General features: G+C 42.3%; 1 protein-coding gene across 1 annotated transcript in view; it reads right to left on the bottom strand.

Moving 5' to 3' along the window:
* LOC128584280 (ALK tyrosine kinase receptor-like) overlaps positions 1–16,657 on the bottom strand; it is a 635,794-nt gene that overhangs the window by 370,370 nt on the left and 248,767 nt on the right. Inside the window, exon 3 of the mRNA XM_053589323.1 lies at positions 16,391–16,555. Within this exon, the coding sequence (XP_053445298.1) occupies positions 16,391–16,555 (165 nt within the window). The remainder of the gene's footprint in view (positions 1–16,390; positions 16,556–16,657) is intronic.

Below are 16,657 nucleotides of genomic sequence, written 5' to 3' on the forward strand. Positions count from 1 at the left end.
CTATAAATCTTAACAGTTTTTCCTCATGTCTTGAGTCTCTGTTGATAGATGTGTGTACATTTATAATTGTTACAGTGTCCTTGTGAATTGACTCTTTTTGTCAGTATTAAATAGCCATTATTTTTTGAGAAATATTTCTTTCCTTGATTTTATCTAATATTAATGCAGTCACTTCAGTTTTCTTATGGTAAAGTATTTGCATGATATCTCTTTTTCTATTCTTTTACTTTCAATCTCTTTATGTCTTTGAGATTAAGATGTGCCTCTTGTAGAAAACTTATATAGTCAGATCATGATTTTCTCTTTAGTGTGACAATCTATGGTTTCCTGTCTTTTTTGTTCCTTTGTATTTTTGTTCCGGACTTCTTGACTGACACATATTTTTCAGTGTACCATTTGAAATTTGACTTTGTTTCCTTTTTTTTTTTGCAGTTTTTGGCCAGGTCTGGGTTTGAACCCACCACCTCCGGCATATGGAGCCAGCGCCCTACCCCTTTGAGCCACAGACACTGCACCTGACTTTGTTTTCTTTTTTACAGTTTGGGGTTATTTACTTAGTGATTGCTCTAGGAATTAAAACATGCATCTTTACTCATCAAGGTCTACTTCAGATCAATACTCACCTAATTCAGTAAAATGTAGAAACTTTCTCCCAATATAGAATCTATTCTCTTACCCATCTTTTGTGCTATTATCATCTTATGTACATATGCTATCGACTGAATATTTTAGTGTTATAATTTTGGATTTATATAATCTTATGTCTTTTAAAGATTGTAAGAGAAGAAACGGCAAAAAGGATGTTTGAGTCTTTTATATTAGCCCACATATTTACCATTTCTGGTACACGTCATTTCTTTCCTTGGATCCATGCTACCTCCTGGTATTATTCATTACAGCTTAAAGGACTTCCCTTAGAATTTATCGTAAAGTTGGTCTTCTAGAAACAAATTCTCTCAATACTTCTTTATCTGGCAATTACTTTTATTTATTTATTTATTTATTTTTTGAGACAGAGTCTTACTATATCACCCTCAGTAGAGTGCTGTGGTGTCACAGCTAACAGCAACCTCCAACTCTTGGGCTTAAGTAATTCTCTTGCCTCAATCTCCCAAGTAGCTGGGACTACAGAAGCCCACCACAATTCCTGGCTTCTTTTTTTTTCTTTTAGAGACGAGGTCTCAATCTGGCTCAGGCTGGTCTCAAACTCCTGAACTCAGGCAATGTACCTGCCTTGGCCTCTCATACTGCTAGGATTACAGGCATGAGCCACCGTGCCCAGCCTTGGGAATTACTTGTTTTTGTTTTCAATTTAAAGGGTAATTTTACTGGACACAGAAATCTTGTTTTTTTTTTTTTTTTAAAACCAATTCTTTGGAATATGTAATTTTACTGCCTTTTAGTCTTTATTATTTCAAATGAGAAGTCAGCCATTAATTAACCATATTGATGGTCCTCCATAAGAAGTTATTTTTCTCTTGCTGCTTCAAGATTTTGTCTTTGGCATTCAACACTTTAATGAGATACATATATATATAGTATGGGTCTCTTTATATTTATTCTAGCTGGGGTTTTCTGAGCCTCCTGAAAGTGTAAATTGATTTTTTTGGTCAAAGTTGTAAAGTTTTAGGTCATCATTGCTTCAAAAATATTTTATTCCCTTTTCTCTCATTAGGGACTTTCATTATATGCACAGTATTGTAATGTTTGATGTTGTTCCAGAGGTCTCTTAAACTTGAGTATTTTCTTTTCTAATTTTTTACATTGAAAAATCTATATTGGTCTATCTTTACATTCCTGATTCTTTCTTCTGACTTTTAAAATCTGCCGTTGAGCCCCTATATGAATTATTTTAGCTACTCTACTTTTTATAACATATGACTTTCCATTTTGTTATTGTAAAAAAAAGTTTATTCGGTGAAGTTCTCAATTTTTTAGTTATTGTTGATCATTGTTGTCATACTTTCCCTTACTTCTTTAAACTATTTTTTGGTTGTTTTTATTCCTTGAATATATTTACAATAGGTGCTTTTGTGGCTTTGTTTTCTAATCTAATATCTGAGTACACTGAGAGAGAGTTTCTATTGGCCTTTTTTTAAATTTGCCTTTCTTCAGTTTGAGTCACATTTTTTTCTTTGCATGTATACTAATTTTAGTTGTAAACTAAAAATTTTAGACAATAAGCTGTAACACATCTGGATTCTGATCTCCACCTGCCTACCCCACCTCCTGAAGATGGTTGTAGGTCGTTTCCTATTGTTTCTGTTTTGTTTTCTCTGTTTAGTTTGTTTAGTAACTTGAATGATGTATCTTTGAAATCTGTGCTCCTTGTAGTGTGTGGTTGGTGGTGTCTCTGATGGTTCTTTTTCAGGTGATGTTTTTACAGGTAAGCCTTGTTTTGTACAGGCAATCCATGTGTTGCCAGTAACCTGCAAATGTTTCTAGCAGTGATTTTTCAACCAGTGTGCCATGGCACACTGATATGCCATGAGAGGATCTTAGATGTACCACAAACATTTTTAAAGATCATTAATTATATTATTTTCAGAAGAATTATAAAACACAGTAAGTATATATTCTTTTTACTCTTTTTTAAAATCAACATAATTTAAGTGTACTGTGGAAATTTAACTATGGGTTCCAATGTACCATGAGATAAAAAAGGTATTGCGGGTTGCTGCTTGTGCTACTTCTGGGGGAAAGAGCATTGATAATTAGCCTTCCTACAGACACTCAATGTTAAATCTCTCAGAAACATAGGATCCTTCAGGATCCTATTTTTACTCCATCTGGGTACCTGGCTTCCTTCTGAGGGAACACTGGGTTTCCATCTTGTCTTTGACATCAGCACAGAACACAACAGATTCAGTTTAGTTAAAAAACTATATTTTGTCTACCCCATGAAGAATTTTAACTATTTCCTCATTTAAAAAGGCTTCTGGAATTTTCTTAACTCTCTTATCAATTTAGGCAGCTAAGCATGTTTCTCTAGCAAGCAATGTTTTCTTAAATATATCGCTATATGTGTGTCACACAGAAAGCCAACAGGTATCTGAAGTAGTTTCTATTAGTAGGGCAAGCCCAGTTAGCTTGTATGCCTCCCAATTCTGATGGTCCTGCCAATTCTGCTTTAAGAGTTAAAGATGTGAAATATCTCAAGAATGGAAGAAAAAGATATCCAATGTACTCAGCCCTACTATGAAACTAAATTATGGCTTTCATTGGAAAGCTATAACCTAAGAATATGGGGAAGGGGGCGAGGGAGGGGAGGGAGGGGGAGGTTGGGCAGAGGGAGGGTGATTGGTGGGATTACACCTGCGGTGCATCTTACAAGGGTACATGTGAAACTTAGTGAATGCAGAATATGATTGTCTTAACACGATAACTAAGAAAATGCCAGGAAGGCTATGTTAACCAGTGTGATGAAAATGTGTCGAACTGTTTATAAAACCAGTGCATGGTGCCCCATGATCACATTAATGTACACAGCTATGATCTAATACTAATAAAAAAAAAGAGTTATAGATGTGAAGACCACTTTAGGCTTTTGAGGGGAAAGAAGTTGAGGAGGGAAGAGACACAGAGGACATGGTAATAGGAGGGAAAAGCAACAGACAGCACCAGTGAAGGAAAGGAATGAAGCGCCTTTACGAGGGCTGACGGTCATGGGTGACCTCTGGAAGACCGCTGGCCCAAAAGAATTGAGACCCTTGCCTTCTCTCATCCTCATTTCAAAAACATTGATTATTTTGATGGCTATATATATATATATATATATATATTTTCTCCATGTACAGTAAAGGCTTCAAATAGGGTATAATTAGTGTTAAGGGCTTGGATGTAGGAGGGATGCCAGTGGCTCTACCGAAGTCACTCACACTGGACTCCCGAGTCTACACTGCCATAGGGTAGGTACCTCAACACATATCATGTCAATAAATGAGGAAAAAAGTTCTTAGTAGCAGCAGAATATTCAGTCAAAGGAATTATCCTTTATATACATATTATAAATATAATAAGATAAATACAATAATACCCTATATTTGTGTAGCCATTTGAGTAGGATTAAACAGGGGCCTCCTAAGCATTGTTGTGAAAGTGAATTTAATATCTATCTACTTTTAGTGTCAGGGCACTCACTGCATAATCAGAAGACTATTCTCATTTTAGTCACCCTGAAATAATTCCTTATGACCAGCAAACTATTTCAAATAGTTCTTCCACTGCTTCAGGTGCAGACAATGCTGATCACAATCGAGAGAAGAAAGTCGCCAAAGACAACACAAGGGCTGGCGAAGGTCCTCCTGAGAGAGGACGGAGGAGCTGCCACACTGTGTATGTGGCTGCTTTTATTAACGAGAAAGCCTGGCACCTCGCCTATTGCCAAATGGTAACAGTTTCCATAAAAGCCACCTAGGAAAGACTCGGTATCAGACAAATGTGCTTTGATTAGCATGACGAGCAATCAGCACTGGGCATGCTAAAGCAAGAAGTAGAAAGAAAGTCGATTATAATGCATGAGATAAAAATAGCCCAGAGTACAGCCCAGGTTAAAGGTTCTCAGCCATCCCTTGGGAAGAGCTGGACACAGGGACCTGAACCCTCTGTACACTATACAGCTGCTGCTGTGTCAGCTGAGCGCTCTGTCATGCTTAGCAATTCATTGTCATGTCCCAAATCCCTGAGCTTCACAACAGCCCTAGTTTTGTTATATGGCTACTTGGGCCACATTAGCCTCCTGATTTGCAGGGTCAAGATTCTTAAATCAAGACAGAGCCGCACTGTTGGCTTCAGGCTGCCGTGCTCGGGTGACGGCTGCCGGATGGCCTACGTGTTACTCTACTATGCCATTTTTCTGTTTTCGGAACAGTCTCTTGTGCACTGTTTCCATTGATTTTTATAACAAGTCAGGAAAGGGAGCCACAGAGGTAAAAGGACCCCGAGATCTCTCTTCAACTTACATTGAACCCGTTTTTCTCCATCTTCAATGAGGAAAGATTATCTTTTCACTCTAAGTAGAATGATACTGTAGTTATCCCTATTCAAGAGAATTTTATTTTATTCTTCTTTGCAAGGTACTGGCTTTCCTTCAAAGCTCTTCAGGCATAAATTCAGAGTGATTCAGGGCTGTTTTAAAATAGGGCCCATATTTCTTTAGGATGTGTCTTACCTGAATTATTTGATATATAGAAATCAGTGAGGCCACAAAATCTAGATAATATTAATAAAACTTTCTTAATAAGAAGAAATAAGAAAATAAAAAGACACCTCCACATATTTGTACAGATTATCTAGTCCCAGCCAGTCAATTCACCAATTAAGAAACTGAGGCCTGGGGTTACATGTCAGCCGGTAGTTGATCCACCGCCCCACTCTCTGCACTCAGCCCTTCCCATTTCTGAAAGAGCAGGGCAGGTGAGAACAGCTTAGCTGGTTGTAGTAACCTGATTCCTCCATCTCACACAGATTGTACACCACGTGGCCTGGATGGATGACAAGCTCTGGGCTGTGGCTGCCTTACGCAGTACCTGTCACCCTGGCCATCTGCAACAAAGTCACAGGTGACGGTGGGCTTCTCGAGACTGCTCTGGGGACTGTGTCCTTCTAGACACCCAATGGGTATAACTTGGTTGTGTCACAGAACAGAGTGAGGCACCCCAGCATCACTGGCATGTGGGTGATGCCCTGAATTTCTGAACGTACTGCCAGACATCTGATGAGGGAGAGCTTTCCAGAGGAGTAGGCCTGGGAATGCTGCATTTTAGGGCGAATTTGGTCTAACAGCAAGAACATGAGATTCAGAGTTCAAAAACTGGAATCTAAGAGCCGACTCTGCCGTACCCTGGCTTTGGAGGTTGGAGAACTTACTCAATCTCTCTAAGCTTCTAACTTTCAGCAAAGAAATATTTAATGAACACCTATGGTAACTGGGTCTTGGCTAGGCTCCAGGAACATGGCAGTGAATAAGGAAGATCAGGAAGACCTAGCTTCCTCCCTTTGAAGCTTACTAATTAGCTTTAGTGTGGCACCTGTAAGTTAGGGACGCTGACAACATCCATCTTGCTGTGAGTGGGGACACAGGGCTCGCTCTAGAGCCAGCTGGTAGCTTGCCCCAGGCCCCGTATGTGGTTTTACAGCCTCCTCCTGCCACTCCAGACAAGAGCCCTGGACAGCTCTCCCAGCTTCCTTCAGTCACCTTCCTCCATGCCAGGGGAAATTGTCTCACCCCAGCTCTACCATTTCCAGCTTTCTCTGGGCCTTCCCTGGGGTGCTCTCTGTTCTTACCTCACCAAAACCAAACTCCAAACGCCCCTGCTTATTTCCAGCCTCAGCTCCTACTTCAGATGGGTATTTCTGTTCCATTTTTGGTTCACAAAGATGTCTATTCTCTTCTTAGTGGAGGGGACAAGAACTCACAGACACCTTCTACAATAACTAAAATCAGTTTGTCTTTAAGGCCCAGTCAGGCCTCTGGACCCTGCCATTCCCAGAACGGTGCCCATATTAAGCCCTGGCCCTGGCACCAAGAGCATGTCACTTTTCTTCCTAAGTGGCTCAAGACCAGCTGTGTTAGTTTCCCATTGCTACCTCATGGCTTAACACAATACAAATTTAATATTTTACAGTTCCGAGGGTCAGAAATACAGAACAGGTTACTGGGTGGGGATATATTCCCTCTGGCGGAGATTCTGGGGAGAATCCATGTTCTTTTCCTTTCCAGCTCCTGAGGCCACTTGCATCTGTCGTGGCCCCTCCCTCCTTCATCAAAGCCAGCAGGGCAGCATCCTTCCCTCTCTGTCCCTCTGCACTCTCCTTCTCTGACTCAAGCCCTCCCTCTGTCCTCCATTAGGACACCTAGGGACTTCACTGGGCCAGCCCAAACCATCCAGAAAAATCCCATCTGCAAAGTCCCTTTTGCCGTGTAAGGAAACACCTTCACAGGCTCTGGGGAGTGGGACATCTTGTGGGGTAGTCACTTTGCCAGTCACACTCATCTTTAGCACTGTGCTGTGATCTCCGCTCAGGCTCCACGGCCTCTGGGAGCTACCTGGTAAGTGTAGCTGCTGTCAGGCCGGGGATTCCTCTTTCTTCCCTCCGAATGCCACAGGGGTTTCCAGAGGCAAAGTCCCATCTTGGTGCTGTGGGTGGCACCAAAGGGTGACCTGGGTCACAGGGCAGTTCGGATTCCAGCAACCACAGCCAAACCTTGGGGAATGGGTGTCTCTCTCCCTAGGTGGGGGAGAGGGGTGTTTCTGGGCCCCCTGGGTTTGATGCCAGGTGTTGGCTGTCATTTGCCAACTCCCTGTCCTACAGCAGAGCAAGAAACGGACTTAATGACCATCTAGACGCAGGGGTCCTCAAACTGCGGCCCGCGGGCCACATGAGGCGGTGTGATTGTATTTGTTCCCATTTTGTTTTTTTACTTCAAAAATAAGGAATGTGCAGTGTGCACAGGAATTTGTTCATAGTTTTTCTTTAAACTATAGTCCAGCCCTCCAACGGTCTGAGGATAGTGAACTGGCCCCCTGTTTAAAAAGTTCGAGGACGCCTGAGTTAAGGCCTTTACCTTACAGGACAAGCCCAAGACCTAGAGAGGCACATCGATGCCCCCCGCCCCCTCCCCGGGACCAGAGCCAGGCCCTGCTCCCCAAGCTCTTGCATGTGCTCAACATCCCACTGCCCCATGCATGGGGCAGTAAGGTTCGGTTTAGGAGGGTAGCAAGCTCACCAGGCATCTACAACCTACTCCTTCCCAGGGAGGGGTGAACTTTAGGAGGCAGAGGAGGCAACACCCTGGGGGAGGTCTCTCCTGATGGGAGGGAGCGATACTTCACTGGAAACCTCCTTCCCCTGTCAAGCACACAGGTCATTATGCCAAGCCCCTCTCAGAGCCCAGGTTCCTGCCGCCAGGTTGGTACCAGGTTTGCATCAGGAGAAAAGACTCACAAATCACAGCTTGCTGATATGAATGCCCAAGGCTCAGGCTCTAAGGCCCAGGGATCTCATCGGTTGGGAGAGAAGTGATAAGTTTCTGCCAACAGAACCAGAGAATGAACCTGACCTTGCTTGGTGAGTTCTAGAAGGTGGTCAGGGATGAGAGGCCACGCATCCATACAGTGACCTTAGTGTGATTTAGAGGAGTCATGCTCAGGAGAAGGAAGGTGTGAATGCCCAGAGCCTGCGGTGGTTCTGCAGGGCGAAGACTGGATTAGAGTAGATGTGCTCCTGCCCCTCCTACTTAGGGGCTGCCCTTGGTCTCTAGACATATTCCTGATCCTACAGTGCATTTGTGTGCCACAATTACCCCTTCCCACTCCTGGAGTTAAGACAGGCAGATATCCCTTGGGGGTGCGGGATGCTCTGGGTGGTGGTACCCTATGCAGACAGCTAGGAGAACCACCTCCTGGACCATCTGCTTGCCTGCTGCGCCCCAGCCAGTGTTTCTTGTTTCTTTTTATTAAATCATAGATGTGTACATTAATGTGATCATGGGGCACCGTACACTGGTTTTATAGACCGTTTGAGATATTTTCATCACACTGGTTAACACAGCCTTCCTGGTTCTGGTTGAGCTTTTTGATTGTTGTCATGGCATAAAACAGTTAACAATTCTTTTCCCCCAAAGTCTAAGATAATTCAATAGAATGCAGTTTCAAATGAGAATTTTTGATTCTTTTGTATTAAAAAGTAACAACATGTTTTATCTTATTACAAAAGTAATGCATGTTTATGGACTCAAATTTGGAAAAATGGCAAAAGCATAGAAGAAAATGAAAATCACTGATAATTTAGTCATCTAGAAATAACTTCTATGTTTCTTTACAGACTTCTTTATGTACATAGATGGTTTTTTGTTTCATAGCAATTTCAATTACACACACGGTTTAATTGAATTTTTTTAAACCTAATAATAGGCCTTGAATACTCCTCCATATTATTAAATATTTTTACGCAGCATAAGTATAATGGTGGCATAATATTTTAGGTATACTATTAACATATTTTAGTTATTTAACTAATTCCTTATTTGGGGGCATTGATATTATTTCTAGTTTTTCACTATTATAAACATTATCAAAATACAATCATTTTTTAGATAAGCCAGCAGGAAATTTTTGGTTGCAACCTTGTACCTTAGGTAAGTCAGCTGAAATGGAAATAAGAATTTCTATGAAGATACTTTTTGACTTTTGAGAGTTAGTATTGTTAATAGAACTCAGCTGAAAAGTTCTTTCTTTCCTCTCTTAACCATGTATTAATGTATTAATAGATCATGAGAAAAGAAGATAAAGGTCTCTGAAATGTAAGAGGGGATATAGGCCTTCTTGGTGAAGGAGTACCTGCAAGCAAGCACAGGTTATGGAAAGTGGGTGGACAGGGAGACACCTGTCCCAAGAAGTTCCTTAAGGGACTAGAAAAGGGTCAGAGACATTAATAACCCTGGGGCCAAGGTGAGATGACGTAGCAAACCAGAAATTCTGAGTCCATTTATGGAAGGCAGACATCCTTCAGGAGCCTTCAATGTATGGCTAAAATATATTTATTTTTATCTCAAAAAGGAAGAAAGAAATTTAAGCTTTACTAATAAACAGTGTTATACAGTTAGATACACACACACGCCTATAATTGGTGAATATAGAATAGTAGGAGCCCAGGATCAAAAATATTTTACATATGGGACATACACTAAAATAAAGTCTAGAAACCATAGCCTTAAAGTGGGAACTTGGCCACAGATAGAGCTGCAAGGGAAGGAGCCTGGGGGACCCAGAGCCTGGCCTGTGGGGACTTGGCATGGGCAGTCTAAGTTTGGATCATCTAGTTTGGAACAAGTGAAAAGAACAAAACAATGTTCTGCGTGCGCACACACACATACACACCAGGCACTCCAATTTCATTTTCCTTCTATTCTAGTTTGCTTCCCTCTTCTGACTTCTCCCTTAGCATCAACATCCTTGTAAAAGCAGAGGTCTTTTCTAAAGGCTGCTCCTACAGACAAAGTGAAGTGTGCAATTATTGACTCCCATTAACCAGGTGACCTGACGGGTGAACCCTGAGCCCTGTGGGCTGTAAATATGGAATTTGAAGCCTGCACTAGCACATTTCACTCTGCAAAGGTGCAGGGCAGGGATGAGCTTGGTACTTTCTGAATAAAGCTCTCCAGTAGTTCTCTAGCCCTGAGTCCCCACTTTTCCATCTTACTGACAGCCTGTCCTCAACCATGAGGCTACCTCCTCCCCCTTGTCATCTATAGAGCTTGCTGGCCAGAAAGAGTTGCAAACCCCTTCACCTACAGGTTCCAGAGGTCCCAGCCAATCAGAGAATGAAGCCTGAGGCAGAAATGGGAGCCTACTGCTGAACTTCACTGGATGAAGGGCGAAGTTCTTGGCTGTCCTTTATCACTCCAGTTGCCTATCAACACCCCCACTGGTCAGAGGTGAGACTTAGGGCCAACTCAGCCACTTAGCTGCAGCCTTTGGTGATGGTGGGTGCAAAGGGAGCTGTATTTAAGAGAACTTTCCCATCAGGCCTGCACCTGCAGCTCAAAAGGCAGCCCAGGTTCTTGCTACTCCTGGTATGAAATCCACTTGAGAGAGGTTCAGGTTCTCTTTTAAGAATATTTCACAGCTCTGGAGCTGGGGAGGAATACGAGGAATGATGGTATGAATAGGGAGTCCACCAAACCTGTCTGATCAGACTTTATGGGAAGGGTGGGAATTCACAGCACCCAGGTACAGGGGATCCACATACCAACCCAGAAACAAGGGGGAGAAAACCAAGGTGGAGTGGATTGACTAGAAGCCAAAAGATAAGCCCAAATCCCAACCCCTGGTATTGTGAAGATGCCTTATTTGAAAATAGGGTATTTTCAGATGATGTTAAGTATGCTGACATCATGGTAGATGTAAGGTGGGCCTTAAATCCAATAGATGTGTCCCTATCAGAGGCAGATTTGAGACAGACTTGTGAGGAGAAGGCCACATGCTTAAGGGGGGGGAGACTGGAGCACTGTATCTACAAGCCAAGGCCTCCAAGGACCATCAGCAACCTCCAGAAGCCGGAGAGGCCTGGGAGGGATTCTCCTTCAGAGCCTCCAGAAGGCACCAGCCCTGCTGACACTTTGATTACATACTTTTGGTTTCTAAAACTAGCGGAGAATAAATTCCTATTGTTTTAAGTCACCCAATTTGTAAGAATTTGTTAATGAAGCCACAGGAAAGTAACACACAGGACACAACAAGAGTAGATCAGAAGTCCGAATGAGCCCATTCCTGAGTAGCCGAGACTACAGATGCCCACCACAATGCCATGCTAACTTTTCTATTTTCGTAGAGTCTCACTCTTACTCAGGCTGGTCTTGAACTGAGCTCAAGCAATCCTCCTGCCTCAGTTTCCCAGAATGCTAGAATTACAGGTGTGAGCTATCTCGTGCCTGGCCATCATCCTTTTGAAAACTAAGCCATCTTTATGAATGGAACAATCATAGGAGCAAGGCTCCATCCAGGCTCTCCGCCAAAAGCAAACAAAACAAAGCAAAACCGTGAGAACTGAAGCACTGGAAGGACGTAAGGCCCCTCACGGCAGAGCCCACCCCACCCCTTCCTGTGTACGCATAGAGTGAGGGGCTGGGGCAGGGGCTCTGGGATAAGTTTTCGAAGGGTTCATGCTAAAGAGCAAAATCTTGTCTTGTTGGAGAAGAACATGTTCCCTTGACTGCATTCCAAAATGCCAGAAGTTGTAGATCTCAAACAAGCCCCTGACACTTCTTAAAAAGTCACCAAATACCTCAAGCTGATGGTTGCTCAAGATTTTATTAATTTATAATATTGTGTTCCATCAAAATGATCACTGTTTATTATCTTGCTGCGCTGAATCGTATCTGCCTTATTACCCTCAGCTACAGAGGCCGTAAATTAAAATCATCCGGCATTTATACTCTTACAGCTCATTCTCTATGATTGGTATTATCTTGCTGCCTTCTTCCAACCCTTCTATTTCCTTTAAAAGAAACATTGCAATTGAGCCCAAATACCATCTGACCAATAAATGCTGAATTGGAAAACCAAACCAGAACAGCAACTACACTACCCCAAAGGCAACCTTATAACTCTTCGTCATCACTGCCAGCATCCTTTCTGCCAAAATGACAGAGAAACTGAGACTCTGAAGGGGGGGAGGGAGGGAGGGTGATTGGTGGGACTACACCTACGGTGCATCTTACAAGGGTACATGTGAAACTTAGTAAATGTAGATTATAAATGTCTTAACACAATAACTACGAAAATGCCAGGAAGGCTAAGTTAAAAAAATAAAATAAAAAAAAATAAAGATCTGGGAGTTGGGATTGTAAGGTGGGTTCTTGCTCTACCACTGGGAAGCACGGGCAGGTCATTTTCTCCTTCTGTACCTTCATCTCTTTTCTTGAAGTTCAAGGGACATTATTACATCAGCCTGCTTCATGAGGAACAACCTTTCTTTGGGGAACAAGTAGTGATATAATAAATTGACTCGAAAAGCAATGAGAGAGATTCATTGATGAAAGTTCCAAACACCTGCTGGTGTCATCATAAAGGTGGGGAGTCCCTGCAATGCCTGGGAAGCTGGTCCTATTGTGTCTGTGACTTATCAATGTCATGTGAGTATAGATATTTGACCCTCCATTTGACCCTCTAAAAATAAGAACAAGTTTCCTTTTTTTTTTTTTTTTTTTGTGGTTTTTGGCCGAGCGTGGGTTTGAACCCACCACCTCCAACATATGGGACTGGCGCCCTATCCCTTTGAGCCACAGGCGTCGCCCAAGAACAAGTTTCCAACAGTGGTAAGACTCCCCCCAGTTATGTTTGGATGTGTTTGTTCATAAAAGAGCTTAGTAAAAGAGTCTAGTGTGTTCACAGTGGCTTTTGCTGTGGTTGGTCACACCATCACCCTTAGTAATGCTATCTACTACCTATTGGTAAGAGTGATGACTTTCAGAGAGATGAAAGGTGACAATATTTACTTAAAACTTGGATATCGCAGTCTTTTCTGATTCATCTAAAGGGAATAGGTTTTCGTTCAATGCATGTATTGACTCCTGGCTCCGAGTTTCACAAACACATAAAGGTATTGCTGTTTCCACCCTGAGTTCTGCTAAGGAACACTAAGAACTGAATGTTTATTTTTTTCCTTCCTTGCCATCTCTCCCTCTTCTTGTTTTCTTAAGCACTCAATGTAACAAGCAGGAGCCAGAGATCACAAGGTAAATAATGAAGGAGAAGAGACAGGTCAGAGAGCAGAACGCACAATTTATTGGTACCATTTTAAAATTTTGTTTAAAGCATCAAATTTCAGAGTTATAATGTCTGACTTTGCAGGGTTGGTGGAATTCACAAAGAAAATTGCCACTTGTCCCCTCTCTTTATCTCACTGAACTGTAATCAAAATTCTATCTCTAGCATATAAATTAAAAAATAAATCTCCCTTGACCAAAAATGCATGTTTCTAGAGCAGGGGTCCTCAAACTTTTTAAACAGGGGACAGTTCACTATCGCTCAGACTGTTGGAGGGCTGGGCTATAGTTATAAAAAAAAAAAAACAACTATAGGGTGGAGCCTGTGGCTCAGTGAGTAGGGTGCCAGTCCCATATACCGAGGGTGGCAAGTTCAAACCCAACCCTGGCCAAACTGCAACAACAAAAAAATAAAAATAATAAAAATAAATAAATAAATAAACTTAAAAAGAAAAAACTATGAACAAATTCCTACGCACACTGCACATATCTTCTTTTGAAGTAAAAAAACAAAACAGGAACAAATACAATCACACTGCTGCCTGTGGCCCACGAGCCGTAGTTTGAGGACCCCTGTTCTAGAGGTTGGGTATTAGAATCTAGAGATACCCCTGGGGGTGGCTACATGGGAGTAAATCTGAAAGAGGTCCATGTCAATAGTACAGCAAGCCTAACTATGCCTCAGAATTGCCTGAGAAACTTATAAAAAATAAACCAAACAGTTTCCGTAGAAGTTGAAGCTGCAATAGATACACTTTGTTTTATTCACTGGATGGACAAAAATGGTAAAGTCTGACAATACCAGGTGCTGATGAGGGCATAAAACCATGGGGAGGAATACTAATAGGGCGTCAGTGGGAATATAAATTGGTGCAACCACTTTGGAAAATAGACTGGCATGACCTAATGAGAGGAAGAGACACTGACCCTATGACCCAACAATCCCACTCGTGCATGCTCGAGACTTAGAAACTCTTGGACATGTGTACCAAGAAAGAGACCCAAAAATGCTTACTATAATGTTGGTGGTGATAGCAAGAACCTAGAAGCAACGCAAATGTTCGATGACAGTAGAAGAGATCAACTACAGCATTTTCATGCAGTCGATTCCACGTAGTACCCAAAACAAATGAATCCAAATGGACAAAAGAGCATAATTCCATGTATATAAAAGCTTGCAAACACACACATAAGTTGTTTGGGGGCTATCTTCACAGGTGGCAAGGCCATAAAGAAGAATAAATGAAGGACTGACTCAAAATACAGAGGAGTGGTTACCTGGAGAGGTAGGAAAACCTTGTGATCTAGGTGGGGGCAGAGGAGGCTGTAAAAGGACTTAGACCATTCAAATTCTTAAGCTCAGGGGTGGAAACGAGCTTTCTCTTTTAAGCAGGTGTTGGCTCACGCTAATGTATGCATATATGTCGTACCTGTATTTTTGCTCATGCTAGCTTTTGTAATACAACTTTAAAATATACAGATTCCCAGGCTTCATCTCAGATGTACTGAATCAGAATCTCAGGCTGTGGGGTGTCGGTAGTACTTTTGGTAAGTTCTCCAGAAGATTCTGATGCGCTATCAGGTTAAGAGGCACTCACCTACACACATAATACATATTGGTATCTGGGTGAAAGGTGCTTAAAATATAAATCAAGGTCAAGAAATCTCAAGAGAGTCATAAAAACAGAAAAGGGCAGCCCAGGAGAGGGTATATAGATAGCTCACTGTTCTGTAGTGACCAGGGAGAGGCAGGTGTGCAAACCTGAGAGCAGAAGTTGTTGTACCACTTCTACCCTCCCCCACCAGCCTTCCTGAGCCCTGTCCCTTCTAGACTCCCTACTAGTATGAGCCTGAGATCATCATCCCCAAGAATGTGGCCACAAATTAGAAAAGACTAATAATATGCTTTACCCATCCAAGAGCATGCATGCTGTTTGAGTATATAGACCTGGTCATACTTCTATAATCCATCCCAATACTTATTTAACTATTTTTAGAGAAGTATAGCTGCAGACTCTGGCCCTTCCTTTGCTACAAAGACAGAAACGTGATGTGGTGAAAAGTATGTCCTGGTCCAGGACTCAGGTATCTAGATGGGGACCCACATAGACAGGCTGTGTGATCTTGGGCCACTTTCCCTCTCTAACTCCTAGTTCCCTCATGTTCCCTGGCTCCCTCATAACTCTGAGATCTAATGAAATAGTAAAGTTGGAAGTGCTTTGCAAACTGAAAACACTACCCTGCCTTTCTGGTAAGTCCATTGCCATTACAGTTATCACTGCTTCCTAAAAACCAGAAACATAGGCAGGCAGTCCTGGGTCAGTTGCGTTTTTTGGGTCCAAGAAATTGGGAGCCCTAAGGTTTGGCTCAGAAAGACCCTCAACTCCATGAGGGCTTAGTGTCTCCATCTGTCTCTCTTAAAAACTCTGTGAATGTTTAATACCCACTCACTACTTACTCAAAGCCTACCTTTTCCAGGTCCTGATAATTAGGAAAAGGATATTCACCAACAGCGCAGGACTGCTGGAAACACCATTCGAAGCAAGCACGTAGTCTGAATATTCATGAATGGCTTTGAAACCAACATTTAACCCACTTCTGCAATACTTTCCAAATTCGGAATGCCAGATTTAGCAAATAAAAATGTAGGACACTCAATTACATTTGAATTTTTTAGTATAATTGGAATAGTTTTTAGTATAAGTGTGTTCCAACAACATTGCATGGAATGTTGTTAGAACAAAAAATCATTTGTTGTTTATCTGAAATTAAAATTTAACAGGGTATCTTCTATTTTATCTGACAACCTCCTTTCAAATGGACAAAGGGATCAGCACTTTCTCCTTCATCTTACATTGGCAAATCTGCATGGAAGAGAGTTATGAAATCCTATTTCTATTACTTAAGAGTAAAGGTTGGGGCTGATCTTAAAACTGGGCTTGCATCCTTCCCTTCCTGGGCATGGCCCAAGAAGCAATGTACAGGTGCAGATATCAAAAGCAAGTTTCAAAGGAAATAGGGCAGAAAAGGGCTGAGGAAGTCTCATCATTTGAAATCGAAGTAAGCATTCTGGCCTGGTCCTGGCCCATCCAAGACACTTCCGGACGCCTCTACCCTTACCTCTGGGCATCTCCTTAGAGCGCTCTGCCGCAGGTCCATCCAGCAAGTCCATCTGGGAGGCCTCCTCAGAAGGGACGCGGCGCCAGGACCAGCTCTGGTTTCCAAGGTCATGCAGTGGAGGGGAATATTCCAGCTCACAGGGGGAGTCAAAGCTGCACTCCAGACCTGCAACAGCAGCTCAGTGTCAGTGGAATAAACGGAGTCCCAGACACGGCCTTCCAGCCCACCAGCCCTCTGCCCTTGGAGGTCAGCCTTCATTTTATCCAC

This window comes from Nycticebus coucang, chromosome 4 (assembly GCF_027406575.1).
Source record: "Nycticebus coucang isolate mNycCou1 chromosome 4, mNycCou1.pri, whole genome shotgun sequence".
NCBI classification, from domain to species: domain Eukaryota; kingdom Metazoa; phylum Chordata; class Mammalia; order Primates; family Lorisidae; genus Nycticebus; species Nycticebus coucang.